The sequence below is a fragment of the Mizuhopecten yessoensis genome, unplaced genomic scaffold (genome assembly GCF_002113885.1).
Source record: "Mizuhopecten yessoensis strain PY_sf001 unplaced genomic scaffold, ASM211388v2 scaffold4701, whole genome shotgun sequence".
Classification (NCBI taxonomy): Eukaryota; Metazoa; Mollusca; class Bivalvia; order Pectinida; family Pectinidae; genus Mizuhopecten; species Mizuhopecten yessoensis.
In genome coordinates, this window is record NW_018405678.1 from 216,610 (window position 1) to 236,252 (window position 19,643).

Consider the following 19,643-nt stretch of genomic DNA (forward strand, 5'->3'; position numbering starts at 1 on the left):
TTGAAGGTCATTCATTTGAACAAACTTGGTAGCCCTTCACCCTAGCTGGCTACTGACCAAATATCATCTCCCTGGGCAGTTTGGTTATTGAGAAGAAGTTGTTTAAAGTTTTTAACATATTTGAACCCTGTGACCTTGAAAATAGATGAAGGTCATTTATTTGAACAAACTTGGTAGCCCTTCATTCCAGTTTGCTTCTGGCCAAATATCATCACCCTAGGCCTTTCGGTTATTAAGAAGAAGTCGTTTAAAAGTAAAATATTGACGCCGGATGGACGACGGACGGATGACGGACGCCGCACCACGGCATAAGCTCACTTGGCACTTTGTGCCAGGTGAGCTAAAAAGGTTCTATTTTCAAAATGGTAGTCTGTCAAAGCATTAACACCTTTTCATGTTTTCTGATCAAATTCTGGTGAATTGGAATACAAAAATAGTCTTTCATGCCCAGGAGTGTGGAATAGAAATATCCCACGCTGGGATTTCTAAATTTGGTCAAAACCCAGCAAGCCTCAAGTTTTCTCCAATTTGAAACCGCTGAGCTGGAACTTCCCTATCCTACACTCCTAGGTCTGGATACGACTCTTACCAGTCTCAAAACTTGTACCCAAGGACACCTATAAGGTAACGTGAGTCGGCACCGATATGTCACATGTAAACATATAGAGGCGGTGAGAAGTACAGAGACAATACTATTATTTCTACATTACACATCAAGCTGGTTTTGTGAATACAACACTACATCAGTAAAGAAGGGAAATTCTCGTGTGAAATTATAAGAAATACTTGTAAAACACTATGTATTTCAGATCAGAGGAAATCCGAATTTGGAACTCTCCTTAAAGTGAAGCTTAAAATTTCACAAAGAAATATCCCCGTGGCAACACAGAAAGACAGTCACACATTGACAGTATAGATGAATATGCACTATGAAGACGCTCTCACTTTCATTACCTTGAGAATGATTTTCTAAAACTGAAATGAATTTAAACTAGCTAGCTTAAAACCAAATTACAATCACAGTACATTTAGTATCACTGTCTATATACATTGTACAGTATTACACAATAATCTGCAGGATTAAAAGTATCAACCACATTCATACTGTCCAGGGGGACATAACTCTTATAAGATAGATTTTCTCCCAAAATTCAGCTATAAAAGCATGTAGGTAGTTCTAAATTCTAGATACGACCATTTATTTTGTAAAGTCTGTATTGCGGTAGGCTTACTGTTGTACAGCGGCTAATATTGCCTGTTGAATACAGATTCCAATGCGCTTGGATTTGTATATTTCTGTACACATATTGCATAAGAGCGATGAGCTTTGGGTCTGGTGACCAATCAAGACATAAATGATTCAAAATACTCTTCAACAACTGGCTAAAGAAATTAATGTGACAAAAATATTATTTACTCAATATTTGATGTTTTCATATCTTTTAAAAAATTTGAAATTCATGCAATGATTTTTTTTTTAATTATTAGCAGATATAGATCATCAATACCTCAGGATGCTACCTACCAAAAGTCTACTATACTAAATGTTCTGGAAGTTTTACTAGAGTCAATTACCATAATCCTAAAACTACAAAACTATATCTATAATTGCCTAATACATGTATTCTGAGTATGGGACAAAGTTCAGAATTTTAGTTTTGATTTTCATTATAAGTTTGACAAACTTGTGTAACATGGTCTATTATGACATCATACAATGATAATGAAATGACATTACTAATATTCAGGTTACATAACGATTCTTGATGAAGGAGACATTTACATCCAAGATGAAATTTAGACTTTAAGAATGACCTGGAAAAGCATGTTTTTTTGCAATAATTGCAAAAAATCCTGATCTTATGATTAAAAGGATTTTACATTTTTTTCCTATTAAACCTCTTTTTTTTGCAAAAATGAAACATTCTCAGATTTGTTTTATAAATCACATTTGAAATAGAAACTCATTTAAAATTCTATGAGTAAAGTCTATCCTAAAAAGTCATAAATATATAAATTTTATATACAAGCCACATCATGCAAGCTATATAATTTATCTTTAGATGATTCAGAAATGATTAGACTGAGGCTGTGTATGAAGCCAGACAAAAATGTTCTTCACTGCTTCATTTAAAACCAGAACTACTTATATCAAACAGTGGTAATTCAACGATAATTTATAAAACTTGCAAGAAACGGTGTGTGAAAATTAAAGTTTCGATTTAGTTTTTCATTTTGCAAGTTCAGAAACTTTTTTTTCAATAATGATATAAAAACAATCAAGTTGAACATATAAATATTTGTGAAACTATTACCCACCTTTACACAAATATAAATAAACTTTATTTATTTAACAACAATTATGAAAGAAGCTTTTACAACTTATACCAATCACTCTTGTTGGACAGAATGTTAGCGCGGGTGGTCTTACTGTGGGAGGAAACCGGAGCACCCGGAGAAAACCCACATGGTCGGGCAAGTAACCCTATACCTTTTCCCGTCCGATCGGGGAATCGAACCCCGGTTGCCTTGGTGAAAGGCAAGTTCTCTATCCACTGCGCCACCCGACCACCCATGTATTATTTGTAACGGTATATGGTTAATGAAATAAATAAATAAATGAGAAATGGTCCGTGATAGAAATCGGGGAAGGAGTTGGTGTGACTAGTAGAACTATAGGGATTGTACGGGGTGATTCGCCTCAGTAAAACACTGGGATACATACCGTGTCTGCAGTGTCTCCACATCTTTTGTCAGCTGGACATTCTGATCTTCAAGCTGCAAAAAAAATAATTGGACTTATCCGTTTCGTAAAAACTTTAACATTTTTAGCAAGGATATGGAACATGACAAAAAGCTAGCAGGAGCAATCTTTGACCTAAAACATTCATAATAGAGATTTGTATATTTGTGATATAAAACTGATTTCATCTTCTTTTGTCTGTCTTGCCAATTGTGAAAAAAAAAAATCTTTGCTTTGATGACAATATCGTTAAAATAACTCATGTTGATGTTTTTACTTCATAAATGCATGTCCTGATACATACACATAATGTTCTTCACTTCAGAAAATAGTTTTTTGAAAATCATTCCTCTTCTACTTATAATACGTATACATGTACCAAAACCAGACTGTTTTCCAACCCAACCATAATCTTGGACTATTGATATTTTTCTTTTTATATGATATATAAAAACAATGACTTGAATAAATATTTCTTGTTTTTATAACTGTATCTACCCGTTTGCGTTCCTCGGCGACCAGGTTGGAGAACTCCAGCTGTGCCTTCATCGAGTCCCTCTCTCCCTCCACGTCCTTTAGACTTGTCTGGAGCTGGGTTACCTTGGCCTTACTCTCATCACTGTCAACATCAAATGTACCACTAAACATTACCATCTGGTAAATAGAGCACCACAATTAATTTCTCATAACTGAAGATTTTTATGAAATGAGTTTAAGCAAATTTCATAAAAGTCTTACACTACTATTAACCCTTTCACCACTGTAGACCATAATGGACTCATCCAGATCAATGCATGGTAGAGTCTACTCAAGTTACATAGGGTTGAAAGGGTTAATACTACGAATAACTACAGTGATTACTATCAATTGCATCCTGTCGATCACAAATTCCATATTTAGCTTATGACGTGATCGTGTCATAGTAAACAGGAAAATCCCAACCCCGGCTTAGAATTTTACAGCATGGGTTCAGATTTTACAATCTATTTAATTTTGAAAGTCATTTTTATTTTTCTTCTACGCTTTAAAGTTTAAGAAAACCACCAAGTCAATATAGTGCTGTCATTTTAACATGTATGAAAAACTGACGACACAATCGATCCTAACTGTATAAAATGATCATGTGAAGTGTGTAATGTATTGGTTTGGGATATGGATATTCCATCAGAGCATCATTCACCAGTTGATATCGGGGACTGGAGATGCTAAGTTTCTGGTTGTTAATTAGAAATCCGCCGAGGGTTGTGACATCATGTGTATTGTTAATTAGAAATCCGCCGAGGGTTGTGACATCATGTGTATTGTTTATGTAATCTTATTTGATTGCTGCAACTTACTTAGGTGCATGATATCAAAATCACGTGACAAGATACGTATTTCTCTAGCTAGCTCTCACTAACAAACCTCAAAACCTAGCTCTTGGGTTGCGATTTCTCTTTTCTACATCATGCAGAAGTGATAGATTCTGTTAATCCTACATCCCTGTTTTGTATGGGATGTTTTAATTCTATATTCTTAGGTATAGAAGCAAATAGAGTCATTCGCCCACCTAGTGGCGAGATTGAGCAAATCAAAACTCTGAGGAAAATTATATCTAGTTACAAAATACGCGACTTGCCCAAGGGGAGGAATAACTTTTTCTTATACCATGTTCTACAATGTTGACCTGATGTTATTGCATGGTTGACGTGATGTCATACAACTATTCTAACTGGGGAAATCCCTCGTCTTACACCTAGGATGAGACAATGATATCTCCACCATAGGGTATACACCTGTCCTGAGTAAATCACAGTAATCTCTCAATAGAGGTGTGACATTGACTTACGGCTGTGTCTGTAATGCCCCGGTGGTCAATTCCTGTACTGATAACTGTGATATTATAGAGGCGTAACATTGACTTACAGCTGTCTGTACTGCCCCAGTGGTCACTTCCTGTACTGATAACTGTGATATGATAGAGGTGTGACATTGACTTACAGCTGTGTCTGTAATGCCCCCATGGTCACTTCCTGTACTGATAACTGTGATATCGTCTCTTCGTGTTGGCTCGTCTCCATTTTTAGTTTGTCAGTCTACAACATAACAATATTTTTAACACAGGGTTATCACAGGAATAGTTAGTTGGTAAGTGATATTATAGAGGTGTGACATTGACTTACAGCTTTGTCTGTAATGCCCCGGTGGTCACTTCCTGTAATGATAACTGTGATATTATAGAGGTGTGACATTGCCTTACAGCTGTGTCTGTAATGCCCCGGTGGTCACTGCCTGTACTGATAACTGTGATATCGTCTCTTCGCGTTGGCTTGTCTCCATTTTTAGTTTGTCAGTCTACAACATAACAATATTTTTAACACAGGGTTATCACAGGAATAGTTAGTTGGTAAGTGATATTATAGAGGTGTGACATTGACTTACGGCTGTGCCTGTAATGCCCTGGTGGTCACTTCCTGTACTGATAACTGTGATCTTATAGAGGGGTGACATTGACTTGCAGCTGTTTCTGTAATGCCCCGGTGGTCACTTCCTGTACTGATAACAGTGATATTATAGAGGTGTGACATTGACTTACGTCTGTGTCTGTAATGCCCCGATGGTCACTTCCTGTACTCATAACTGTGATATTATAGAGGTGTGACATTGACTTGCAGCTGTTTCTGTAATGCCCTGGTGGTCACTTCCTGTACTGATAACTGTGATATTATAGTGGGGTGACATTGACTTGCAGCTGTGTCTGTAATGCCCCATGGGTCACTTCCTGTACTGATAACTGTGATATTATAGTGGGGTGACATTGACTTGCAGCTGTGTCTGTAATGCCCCATGGGTCACTTCCTGTACTGATAACTGTGATATTATAGAGGCGTAACAGTTACTTACAGCTGTCTGTAATGCCCCGGTGGTCATTTCCTGTACTGATAACTGTGATATTATAGAGGTGCGACATTGACTTACAGCTGTGTCTGTAATGCCCCATGGGGCACTTCCTGTACTGATAACTGTGATATTATAGAGGTGCGACATTGACTTACAGCTGTGTCTGTAATGCCCCGGTGGTCACTGCCTGTACTGATAACTGTGATATCGTCTCTTCGTGTTGGCTCGTCTCCATTTTTAGTTTGTCAGTCTACAACATAACAAGATTTTTAACACAGGGTTATCACAGGAATAGTTAGTTGGTAAGTGATATTATAGAGGTGTGACATTGACTTACATCTGTGTCTGTAATGCCCCGATGGTCACTTCCTGTACTGATAACTGTGATATGATAGAGGTGTGACATTGACTTACAGCTGTGTCTGTAATGGCCCGGTGGTCACTTCCTGTACTGATAACTGTGATATTATAGAGGTGCGACATTGACTTACAGCTGTGTCTGTAATGCCCCGGCGGTCACTTCCTGTACTGATAACTGTGATATTATAGAGGTGCGACATTGACTTACAGCTGTGTCTGTAATGCCCCGATGGTCACTTCCTGTACTCATAACTGTGATATTATAGAGGTGTGACATTGACTTGCAGCTGTGGCTGTAATGCCCCGGTGGTCACTTCCTGTACTGATAACAGTGATATTATAGAGGTGTGACATTGACTTACAGCTTTGTCTGTAATGCCCCGGTGGTCACTTCCTGTACTGATAACTGTGATATCGTCTCTTCGTGTTGGCTTGTCTCCATTTTTAGTTTGTCAGTCTACAACATAACAATATTTTTAACACAGGGTTATCACAGGAATAGTTAGTTGGTAAGACAAACATGCATGGTTGTCAATATCCCCCACTCCCACCTGTTGAAGTAGAACAAATTTTGGTAATGAAAAATTTGTATTTTAGAAAACTCAAAATAGCAAGAAACACCCCTCTGTTTTGTGACTGACTAATGTGCCACACTTAGAAATCAAATCTGTAATGGTTTTTCTGATTTGTTTCAGAAATACAAATGTGCACCAATAACTACGCATTTTGAGCGCTGTTTCTGCAACAACCGGATTTTTCTTAAAATCAGCATCTTTAAAAAACAAAAACAAAAACAACACCTCTTTTCAGTAATTTGATAGACTCGGGTGGGAAGTTTATAGTTAAAATCTGTACTAGTATTGAGATTCGCTCCAAAATCAATTGTCAACAGAGTGGTAGATGAGGGCACGATACACATAGCGGCAGATGGAACCTGATTGTATGAAACAAGAAACATCTAACATATATATTTACAGATTCCAACAGAGTTTCATTAGCAAGAAAAGTGAATTTAAGTATTTAATGAAGTTGGAACAAGTTTCAAATAAAAATTCTAGTTCATGATTGTTATATTTTTCTGAATCAAAAGTTAATCAAATCTCAAGCTAACATTCTATACCAAATGGAAACAACTCTTGTCATCTTGTGTCGCTGTAGCATTATGTGACGTAAAAGTTAGATTGTCAGATATCAGATAGTCTAATACCTCTCTCTGTAACTCTTCAGACTTTTTCTGTAGTTCCTCCATCTGCATATCTTTCTGTTGTAGTGTGACCTTGCCCTCTATTATCTCCCTTTGTAGACTCTCCCGCTCACTTATAGCAGCATCCTTCTCCGACTGAGCACTGTCTTTCTGTTTCTGCAACTGGAGCACAAAAAGCGATAAATTAAACATTGGACCACTGTAATACTTACACACAATATTGCCATGGTAGAATTAGAAAAAAAAGTCAACAGATTGTTGATAACATTGTCTTTAATTTATCTGTTATAAAAAGATTGAACCAGAATTGACTTTCAGGTATTGCTTTAAATATTATTCCATACATAGAATCAAGTGAATTCTTAAGTGTACAAGTCAAGTTCAAACTTATAGTTTCATTTAAACAAGTCAAACTTATGTACACATGACAGCAAAGTTGATATCCAACTATTTCACTCTCTCGGGCAAATGGATCACAATTACCCCATGCTATATACTGTTGGGCTGGATACAACTCATACCTCCATTTTGGACTTGTTGGATTTCTCGATCTCAGACTTGATGTCTGAGAGTTGTTCCGTGAGACTGTCACGCTCTGCCTCCAGCTTTTCGTTAGTGGACTGTATCTTGGTGACCTCTACACGAGCATGGATCAGGTTGCCGTTGATTGTCTCCTTCTCCCCTTCCAGACGCTTCACTTGTTTCTCAGCCTTCTCCTTTTCAAACTATAGATATACAAGATTTTTTTGTGTGTATATAATACAACATCATACCATCATGTTTACCCTTTCACCCCTAGGTAACTTTAGTAGACCCTACCATGCATTGATCTGGATGAGTCCATTATGGTCTACAGTGGTGAAAGGGTTAATACCAAAAGCTGTCATATCTTGTTTCTTCCATATACCAAAATGTTGAACACATATAATTGTCTGTGAGACCAGAGTTCAAACTTTACCTTTCGTACTAGTGCAAATTTTTCTTCTATTTAAGATTCATTAACTAGGGCTGCAACGATACATTAACATGACAATACGATATGTATCACGATACTGCAGTCACGATACCTATCATGATGCCTATAGAAACAGCAAAGAGAAAAGATGTGATGCAAATTTTTAATGGCAATGTTACAAATGTAAATAGACTAGGTCCAAAATGGGCATGACTTTATAAAGTTTCACGTCTTTTGATATGCAAGTCGAGCTGTAGCTGTCACACGCCATGTTGGAACAGATAAGGGTAGGCAAAATTCAGAAAAGACAAAATCCGGAAAATATCGTAGGTGTATAATGACCTCCCAAAATTTATTGTGTATCGTACTATATTCAAAATATTGCAATATATCGGGGCGTGATATATTGTTGGAGCCCTATCATTAACTTTTCACTAATAATGCTTTTATACCTGATATTTGACCTCACATTTAACAGTCATTTAATATACCGGTCTAAATACAGTAAACAAGATATCCCAGAGGGATCTTGGTGCCCACTATTGTGCCATCTTCATTAGTTCTATGTCAGTTTGATCTTTTCTCTTATTTTTTTTATTAAGTCATGTAAACAGTAAATGCACCTTGAGGTCACCATTTTGTTTATTCCATCAAATCTCAAAAGTAAACATGCACAATAAAGGACCAAGGAAAACCTACAGAACAAATTTGAGAAAGATCTTTCCAGTATTTCCCGAGAAATAGCGAAAACAAACATTCACTGTCAAGATCCATGCAAGCTCACTCACTGGCCGCCTTTCGGCCATATTGTTTATCTGATCAGTCTCAAAAGTATAAATGTGCATGCCGAGCTGGAGCTGTCACTCACCATGTTGGAACAGATATGAGAAGGCGAAATTCAGAAAAGACAAAATCCAGAAAATATTGCAGGGACCAAGGGGAACCTACATATCAAATATGAGAAAGATCCCTTCAGTACTTTCTGAGAAATAGCGATAACAATAATTGTTTAAGGACGGACGACGGGCGTCGGACCACGGATGTGTGGCGATTTAAATAGACCACCATCAGATGAAAGTGGGCTAAAAATAAAAGGACTTTTCATCCCATATACATTTGCCCTTTGCCCATTTACAAAAGGGCTTCTTCCAAACAAGGTTGATTAATTGTGATTTTTCTCAAACAGGCAGTTTGTTAAATGGCAGATTGAATTCTTCATAACAAAGAAACATTTGAAATTTCAAAGGTGAAATTTTCCTCTGGCAAAAACATCATGCGTTACAGTAAACAGAAAGTTTTTTACAGATTAATTACATTGAGTTTTTCTGTTATTGACCTTTGACCTTTGTGTGGACTTTTTGCTGTATTGATAGTATCTATGACCTATTTCAGTATTTTATCTCTGACCAACAAGAACATCAACCGTTTCTATGGTGATAATGTCTTTCATATTGTTTGAACTATGACTTATCTATCTGCAGATCAACCTATGGTGATGATGTGTTACAGTATTTAACCTTTGACCTACTTGTAGAGCATCTTTATGTTGGCGATGTCTAACACAGTATCTGACCTCTGACCTACCTGTAGCGCATCCTTCTCTATAGTGATGGTGTCTTAACACAGTATTTGACCTTCGACCTACCTGTAGTGCATCCTACTCTGTTGGAACACAGTATCTGACCTCTGCATGACCTACCTGTAGTGCATCCTACTCTGTTGGAACACAATATCTGACCTCTAACCTACCTGTAGTGCATCCGACTCTGTTGGAACACAGTATCTGACCTCTGACCTACCTGTAGTGCATCCTACTCTGTTGGAACATAGTATCTGACCTCTGCATGACCTACCTGTAGTGCATCCTACTCTGTTGGAACACAGTATCTGACCTTCGACCTACCTGTAGAGCATCCTTCTCTATGATGATGTTGTAACACAGTATATGACCTCTGACCTACCTGTAGAGCATCCTTCTCTATGGTGATGTTGTAACACAGTATCTGACCTTCGAACTACCTGTAGAGCATCCTTCTCTATGATGATGTTGTAACACAGTATCTGACCTCTGACCTACCTGTAGTGCATCCTTCTCTGTGGTGATGGTGTCTAACACCCGTTTGTGTGCCTGTGTCTGAACTTCCTGTTTGTCTAGATCCTCCCTGCTCTGCTCTAGCTGTTTTTTAAGACTGTTGATTTCCCCTTGTTTGCGTTTAATGGCTTCTTCCTTTTCTTTTTCAAAATCTTCTGACTTTGTTTTCATTTTATTGTTGGCTTTATCCAAGGCTCTTTGCTGTAATAATTGAATCCAATATGTGTTATTTTTGGGTACCATGCATGTAAACACTTACTTTAGTTAATACATAACATTGGTTTGGGCTCAGTACCTTTCCAGCTACTATATGGTATTTGTGTGTTGCCTGCATGTGGCTGAAAGGGACTAGTTATGAGCTAAAATAGATCAATTTTATTACACTGTTATTAGAAATATCAATATTCATACTCTGTCATCAAGTGCCACTGTTTCTAGTCCTCTTGGTGATAGGTTTTTATTAGCTTTATATGATGGATGCAAATTTTAGTTTAGAACTGAAAAGTTTTTCAAAATATATTTCATGAAATGTGTCCAAACATTTGTTTTATGACAAAGCCGGCTTAGAACTGCCCCCAACATCACAAACACTAAGAGTCTGCTTCAGTCGGAAGTTCAAGCTGGTCATTCAGGTTCTACAGCAGATATGTAACCTTAACTCATTCACCCCAGAAATTTCATATTGAACTATTCCAACCTATGAATTGGAAGAATTCAAACGTGTCTTCAGGGGTAAATGAGTTAAAGATATCTGGGAAATGAAAGCTTTAACTCGGGGGGAAGCAGACTCAAAATGTTTGTGAAATAGGGCCCAGGACCTCATACTTACCATGTCTTCAATTTGACTCCTAAATGTATTAATATTTTCCTCATGTTTACTAATTAAATTCTCTTTCTCCCTCTCTCTCTCTAATTGAAGTTGTGTCAGTTGATCGTTAATTCTTCCCCATTTTTGAGTAGAATTCGACAAGTCTGTTTGTAGTTCCTGGATTTTTCTGAAAATGACATCATACATAAAATGTTAAATAAAACAACATCAATGCATGATGTAGACATGTTCCATAATAATTACTAGTATATATATCTATGCCATATGAGAAACATTTATATCACATATATTCATAACATAATTGTATGTTGTCAAGTCTTTCAATGTTCAATTTGTTAACTTACCTTTTAAATTTATGAATGTAAACACAGTTTAAACAACCACTAGGAATCTGTTCTATCAAATAATGTCTGTGTATCCCAACTAATTTTAACTATTTTGAACAAGTTTTAAAACATTTTTTTAACAAACTTCTCAAGCATTTGCTTATTGCAACTCTTTTTAGACATTACAAAATAGGATTTTTACTTCACTTTTCATCCAACTTTTTAACTAAAGCTTAAGGTTTTTTCTTAATGTCTTTTTATATTTCTACATTTTGAGAACTATTTCCCTGTCTCTTACTGTCTAACCAATCTTACCCAGTAAATCTAGTACATGTACCGAAACTTAGAAATTGACATTTAATAATATACACAGCTCGTAACAACTAAGTCCCCTCATTTATAAAATGAGAAAATCTCCCATACATTCCACCTCCCTCGTGTAGAATCAGCACACGCCGGTAAGCCATTTTGTCATCTATTGTGTACGTACGTAACATCCAGATAAACACAGGTACATGTACATACAGGTGAGACAGCCAGGTATAAATAATGTACTGGTAATCATATAAGCCTTGTCACTTTCTGTATAATACACTGTTCACAATCAATAATAAATTGACCTATAATCTATAAATACTAAGATCTCGTTACATTTTGAGTGATTCCAGAGAAACAAGAATATTGTATCTTTCCAAAATTTGTCCATAAAAAGCTGATTCAAAGTTCTTGGAAGCAGTTTTTCTTTTCACATGTTATGCATGATGGCCTGTATATTTCTGATGTGGTGCATGTTTGCAAGTTAGTTTCTAAATATCGGGAAGCTAGAAAGCAATCATGAGCATCGATCAACTTTGACTACTCTATATAATTATCATGAAACCACAACTTAGTGCATCAAATTAATTTCAGATTTTACACTTAACTATGATAAAAAAAAAAAACATTTTAGATTCTCTACTGCTATGAGCAATGACAATCGAACCCCCAAACCCTTTACATAAACATCAAACCTCAACCTTTGAGACAGAAAATCGAAACAAAATAAATAAAAAGACGATATCTCAACTTTAAATACCAAGAATCGAGACAAGTTCCACAATGATCTTATAACTATATTGATTTCTGCCCAGTCAGCATTGACATATCCTGAAAAACTCCAAAGTCTGCATGACACGTATAGCAACAGGGAAGAGCCTTTTCTGCATCTTATTTTCACGGTAACGTAACGGGACAGGAAAACCGCACTGCCAGACTGAAATCCAAACCTTGGACCCTCGGAACACCAGACAGACGCTCTACCAGTTGAGCTGCCTGGTCGCCCGTGATCGACCCAGTTCAACTCCGCTACAGTATAGCAGTCCTAATGTTAACCCTGTCCAAATCTCAACATAACCTTCCTTTAGATTACAAATCCTGTTTAATTCTTACCATATTAACAGTCCTGATAACAATCCCATACAAATCTCATGGTAACAGTCCTTTTAAGTATAAATCTTGTCTAATTATCTCTGTAACGGTTAATCCAACTTGGATAGCTAGTATTAGTAAGTCTGTGACACTGAAGGTGAAGATTTTTTTCTCTGTGAAAAATGATAAGTGGTAATCAATAGCCAATATTGTACCGTACCACCTCAACACTCTTCTAAACAAGACAATGTATTGTGAGCAATTCATACTCCCCAAGTTCTGTACAAACTTCGGATGAAAAAAGTACAAAAGACCATAACTCTGTACATAAGGGAATATAATATCTGTTACTCCGCTATCTAAAAGTACCCACATACATAAATTTGGGAACTGTAGCTGACATCTACTTTATGAAATATGCCACAGACAAAGTGACTCAGGATGAACAAAGGGCCTTAACTCTGTATACAAGTGATCACAATATTCGATTTAAGAATGTGAAACTCCGCCATCTCCAGAGGAACTCATGACATAAAAAATGAAAATTGAATCTGTAAAGAGTATATGAAATATTCCAAGACAATTTGAAGCACTGAGAGTCTGACTGATGGACTTACGGACTGACGACGGATGGACGGACTGCAAACCTATAATCCCCTTTGGTAGTACCGGAGTGGGGGACTAATTACCCAACAGGTCTAATGATCCAACTACTCACAAGGTATACTAATCCAACAACATCAGTCATCATTCACTCACAAGACACGATAATCCAATTATAATTACTCCATGAAAGTGGAAATTTCACAAATTTCAAATTTGCTATATCAGGTTAAGAATATGTATACACTATGAAATATGTATTACATTAGTACTATCACTTCGAACATTCCCAAAACAAAAATCTTCTGAAAGGTCATAATATATAGATTCCCCTATTACAGCAAAGCTTCTTTTATCAATTATTTTTTTGAAAGAATTCATCTATCACTATTGAACAATGGTATAGATTGAAATACATATTATCATTATAGTATCAATACAATTTCATGTATATTAGAATAAGCATGGAAATCCATGCTGAACACTAACAGTAGGTAAAGCCCTTTCGGCAATTCGAAACGTCTGAGTAAATTGATAGCAATCAAAACCATCGATCCTCGTGGAATCCAAACAATAGGGAAGCACACATACACCAAACTGTAAAATTCTGGATGAAATTTGTATCCCTCAGCTGTCACTGTCAAGATTAAAACGATGACAGGAATCCGTGTAGATGACTTTGAATCGTCTAGAATGAAAACGGTAGATTTCCTGAAAGTTATTATCCATAGCTGAACGCCTTCTCCCCTTAAATTCACTACAGTCAGTCAATAAGAAATGCCGTTACGGACCTGAATCAAGGACCAGTCCCGTCGTTATTGTAGCTGGTACTGATTTGCCAATGAAGTTATTTCACCACAAGCGCAACTTCCCCGAACAGTCACTGAGGCTAATAGTCTCTACACATGTACAGTTCTAGCTAAGGTCTCCGATTGCTCTTTGGAGAAAATACAAAATTGCTGATCTATCTAGCAAAAGCCATGACGATGAGCTTTTTCAACGTTCTATCATATTTGATCATCAGATTTAGGTAGTTTGAATATTCTAAAGCAACCCATGATGAGAATTCACATTCAAGATTCTCGTGAATGTGAAAATTTCTATTTCATTTAATATGTTGCACTATCAGGGTTGTAACTTCCATTTATTTTTTTTGACAGATGGTAAAATCTATAACAATGCAATCATTTTATCCAGTTTTAATGCCAAATTTCCATTGCATTGAGTTGCTGTACTGTTGTATTTTCACTCACAACGGTGAAAGTGAAGGAGAAAATCAACACGCAGTGATGATCAAACAGTCTATATAAACATCCATTGCATGTAACTTCCGAGTTAATGAGCTCATTTATTCTGACTATTTCAACAAAAATTAAAACCCCTCCATCCCCCCGAGGATATGAATTTTTACATTGTCAGCTGATGAAACCCAGCAACACAGTACTGAGATCAATATATCACAACTCCATCTCGCACAGACAGAAGGTTTTAAGACACTCGAGGCTCTAGTGAGTCCATTTATAGTTCCTGCGCTTAATATTTTATTAACTAAATGATGAATTACTTTAATGCAGATTACGATTTTTTTGTTCATACAAATAAGATAAAGAGTAATATCGTAATACTACAGCATCTGTTATCAATCTAATGAGGAAAATTGGATATTCCACATGTGAAGATGATTAATTGATTTAAATTTGAAAACACTACCCGGCCAACATACAACTGGATTTTTCAAAAACAAGTTGCTACTATGATCACATTAAATAAAATCAGGAATGGTATAAATGTGTCTGCTTGATGCTTTCTCTTTATGGACAGTTATGATGAGAACTTCTTCATTATCTAACAATTTATAACACTGCTTATCTTACTGTACAAAGTCTCTCATTACTTATTTTTAATTAACTCATTCACCCCTGAAGACACATTTGAACTCTTCCAATTCAAAGGTTGGAGTTGTTCATTATAAGAGTTTATATAAGGGGTGAATAAGTGAAGGGGTCATCACAATCTAGATCAACAAATTACGTTGTATGGTTTAATTTTTAAACAAATGGCAATGATACCCAGACATTATAATGGTGATGTCTGATAATAATGATACCCCGATAATGTCTTAGTGATACCCCGAAAATGTCTTAGTGATACCCTGATAATGTCTTAGTGATACCCCGATAATGTCTTAGTGATACCCTGATAATGTCTTAGTGATACACTGATAATGTCATAGTGATACCCTGATAATGTCATAGTGATACCCTGATAATGTCTTAGTGATACACCGATAATGTCATAATGATACCCCGACAATGTCTTAGTGATACCCTGATAATGTCTTAGTGATACACTGATAATGTCATAGTGATACCCTGATAATGTCTTAGTGATACACTGATAATGTCTTAGTGATACACTGATAATGTTTTAGTGATACCCCGATAATGTCTTAGTGATACACTGATAATGTCTTAGTGATACACCGATAATGTCTTAGTGATACACCGATAATGTCCTAGTGATACCCCGATAATGTCTTAGTGATACCCAGATAATGTCTTAGTGATACCCTGATAATGTCCTAGTGATACCCCGATAATGTCTTAGTGATACACTGATGATGTCTTAGTGATACCTCGATCATGTCTTAGTGATACACTGATAATGTCTTGGTGATATCTGTAATACAGTAGAAATCCATCGAAACGTGATTTGAACAAATGTCCGTTCTATCTTTTCATTTAATATCCAACTAACAGCCATTTGGTTCTGGATAATTTAGAAACATATGTAAACTGCGAATTAAAATCTACATCAAAACAGCTTTGGAAAGGGGTGCTATTTAACTGTGACTTTTTGGCTAAAAACTACACACAAATTCAAGGAAAACTTTGAAAAGAAGAAAACAATTTGCAAGTGATATGTTTGGTGTCAATTGTGCATTAATAAACAATTCAAATTTGAAGAATGTTCTGGGAAAAGAAATTCTGAGGAAATATTTGCTAAAATATTCAAAAAAGAATTTGAGGAAAGTGTGAAGGAATTTGTCATGACATTTTGTTTAAATTTTGTTTTGCTAAAGAATCTATTTGCTCGAAACTACATGTACAACAAAGTACGTAGAACATTGCAAAAGGAGAGACAGGTGAAGTGCACACATGCACACATGAGGTTCATACCGCTGTGGACCCTGCTCGGCTACAGACCTGGAAATAGTACGTAACCATTGGTGGCCATTAATACAGATAGTACGTAACACAAAACAATTCAACATGTACATGTATGGTTGTCCCACTGTACGAAATCATATATTTTTCGATTAACCAACTCAAGCTGAATAAGCATGATAACCAACCATTACTTCTATATCTCATATTTTGACGTCTTTTCCATCATGGTGGAGACATCATGAATGTTTCTACCTACACAAAAATCGCATTTACATTGTTCCTTATCATTGTCAAGCATATGCTTTCAAAAGGATCCCACTTTTTTCGTTAATTCCATCTGAACTATGCAAAAGGACCCAATCTGTGACGCATGCAGGGCTGACACTGAAATCTCCAGGCTTATCTAAATGAGTAATCACTATCATAAACTAGACATCTAAGTAGACATGTACCTACCATTACATGTATAATATCAGTTTTCAAACATGAAACATTTTCCATCACAAACACAGTATCATATGAATTATTGATGCAGGGCTGATCAGATTATGGCCCATATATTATAAAAATACCTACAACTGACCTAAACCTTCATGCAAGTAGAAAATTAAGGTCACACTATTCTGACTGTAAACTCTGCATGGAATCTATACATTAAAATAATCTAAACTATTCTTTTAAATCTGAAGCACTATACTTTTTAACTTTATGACAATTCTCTATATTTGTTCTATTTCATAACCAAGCAGTAGGCTGAGAAAAAAGTTTCGTTTTTTTCCATTCACTAAAATACATTGTATGTAATTTACAGATAAGCAAGAGTGTAGGTTTTTCTACTACATGTACCACTTAGAATTATCTTAACTACCCATAAATAACAGTATTGCCTACAAATATTTACAAAAAACTCTTGAAAAGAATTACTGCCTCTGCAGATATATCGTGAGTTCTGACCAATAATTCAAAATGCATCTCCGATATTAACTGCATTGCACAGAAGTTGCTTCAGCAGTGACTGTAGCTATGGTGATTGACACATGCTCCTAGGAAGTAACCATGGTGACCGACATGCTCCTTATCAAGATGTCCAATGGTAGTTTCTGATTATCAATATGTACAATCTAAATATATGTCGCCCTACTCTTTACTGTCCAATTAAGACCATTCATTTCCAAGCAACAGTATTATGGTATTACATGTTTACACAGAAGTTAAAATATGTATATATATAATAAAATTAGCGGCTAATGACTTTCATTAATATCTAAAATGTAATTTTCAAAATCTGCACCGATGACCCTCATCAATATCTAAAATGTAATTATCAAATCTGAGCCATCGTTAATAGGCAAAATGTAATTATCGAAATCTGAGCTGTCATTCCAAAGTTCAATTATCAAAATTCAAGTTACCATTAATATAATTTTCTTTCATATTATTTTTACGGAAAAACTTAAGTTCCCTAAGCATCCTCTTACAACCATATACCTACACTGTAATGTAACTCATGGCACAATAATCTAAATACAGTGATCTATGTTACGTCTAGCTGTCTACAAACTACTTCATACTTTCTATTAATTAACCTCATAAAAGCAAGGAAACAGCCTCTAGTTTTTTTCTGTCAGTGCAGGGAACTTTCAAGATTCCTTTCCAACTCTGGTATACAATCACATACATCCCGCAAACATACTTACAATGAACGGAGCTAGCGTATTTTATCTCCTGAAGAAAAACTTAACTGTAAAGTAGGAATTCAGGATATTAATTCACAAATTCAACAGACATTCAAATACCAATAAAGGCAGATCGTGAAATATCCAATGGAGAGGTCTGTAACATCACCCATCCAAGCCAGACAAGTTACAATCATGTATAAGTTTCCTGGATTGTCCGGGAGACTCATGGCGACAAGCTAGGAGACGTTGCCAAATACAACATGAAAATACAACGTAGGAGAAAAAACAAAGAAACAGAGGCCTCAGGTTTTGCTATGAGGGCAGCACACCAATTTTGTTTTGATACATGTCCCCTAGCTGAGTGGGAGACACAGGAGACAAGTCCCCAGACTGTGTAGGGCCAAAACATTAGTCAACTGCTATGATACTATATACAACAGGTCTTTTCTAACCCTGAATGGGCACGAGTTGCTATGTTGGTGTAGTACACCTTAATCATTTCACCCCTATGTAGCTTAAATAGACTCTACCATGCATTGGTATGGATAAGTCCATTATGGTGAAAGGGTTAAGATGTATAAATTGACACTAGAATTGTCAGAACTATTTCAGGTCCAAAGTGACACCATAATAGTTAGTAGAATCGATGTCTGCTGTATACCACAATATGGTTACTGTGCTCTCCTTTGACTGAAATCAAATTCCCCTCCAAGTTAACGGAGTAGGGGCGTAAAGGGTCATTTCCGGCCTCATCGGGGATTTTGAATTAGTTGTTATATTCGTAATCTGGAGTAAATGATGAAAATATGAAATTCATTTGACAACTGGTTTAGGAGAAATGGCATTACAAAGAGAGACATAAACCCGCATTTTCATAATAAAATGCGTGACTATCGCCTTTTATGAGTTATTTGGTTGAAAATTGGCCATTTTGAAGGAAATTAACTAAACACTCAACAAGGCAATTCCGTTGCTATGGTAGTGCATCTACGCATGCACATTGGAAAACATATACCCCAAGAAAGATAGTCCTAATTAATCAATATGATGTTTATAACAGAAATTGGTAAATAAATTCAAGTTGAAATTTTTACTTTTTATGAGGCCAAAAATGACCCATAACGCCCCAAGTCCTTTCGATACTGCATCTTTCATGTCAAGTGTAATGATGGAACGATACTAATTAAATGCAAAATTACCCTGATTTCATTGCTACTAAATTTCACACGGTATGTCCAAAGACAAAAATCTTGATGATGATTGCTTGATAGCAACCAGCTATAGCCATTCCTTATAAACCTCACTCACTGAATCTATCAATTACAATTCTGTCAAGCTTCAGTTATCGACCTGTTGTGCTAATTTTCTAAAATAACATTCATATAAAATGCAAGT

At 36.2% G+C, this 19,643-nt stretch overlaps 1 protein-coding gene across 1 annotated transcript in view; it reads right to left on the reverse strand.

The window, feature by feature from the left end:
* LOC110449606 (CAP-Gly domain-containing linker protein 1-like) overlaps positions 1-19,643 on the reverse strand; it is a 96,353-nt gene that overhangs the window by 25,133 nt on the left and 51,577 nt on the right. The window contains exons 18-24 of the mRNA XM_021496572.1: positions 11,064-11,229; positions 10,220-10,435; positions 7,709-7,912; positions 7,191-7,349; positions 6,346-6,419; positions 3,242-3,362; positions 2,726-2,778 (exon numbers count right to left, since the gene is read on the reverse strand). Coding sequence (XP_021352247.1) covers positions 2,726-2,778; positions 3,242-3,362; positions 6,346-6,419; positions 7,191-7,349; positions 7,709-7,912; positions 10,220-10,435; positions 11,064-11,229 — 993 coding nt within the window. The remainder of the gene's footprint in view (positions 1-2,725; positions 2,779-3,241; positions 3,363-6,345; positions 6,420-7,190; positions 7,350-7,708; positions 7,913-10,219; positions 10,436-11,063; positions 11,230-19,643) is intronic.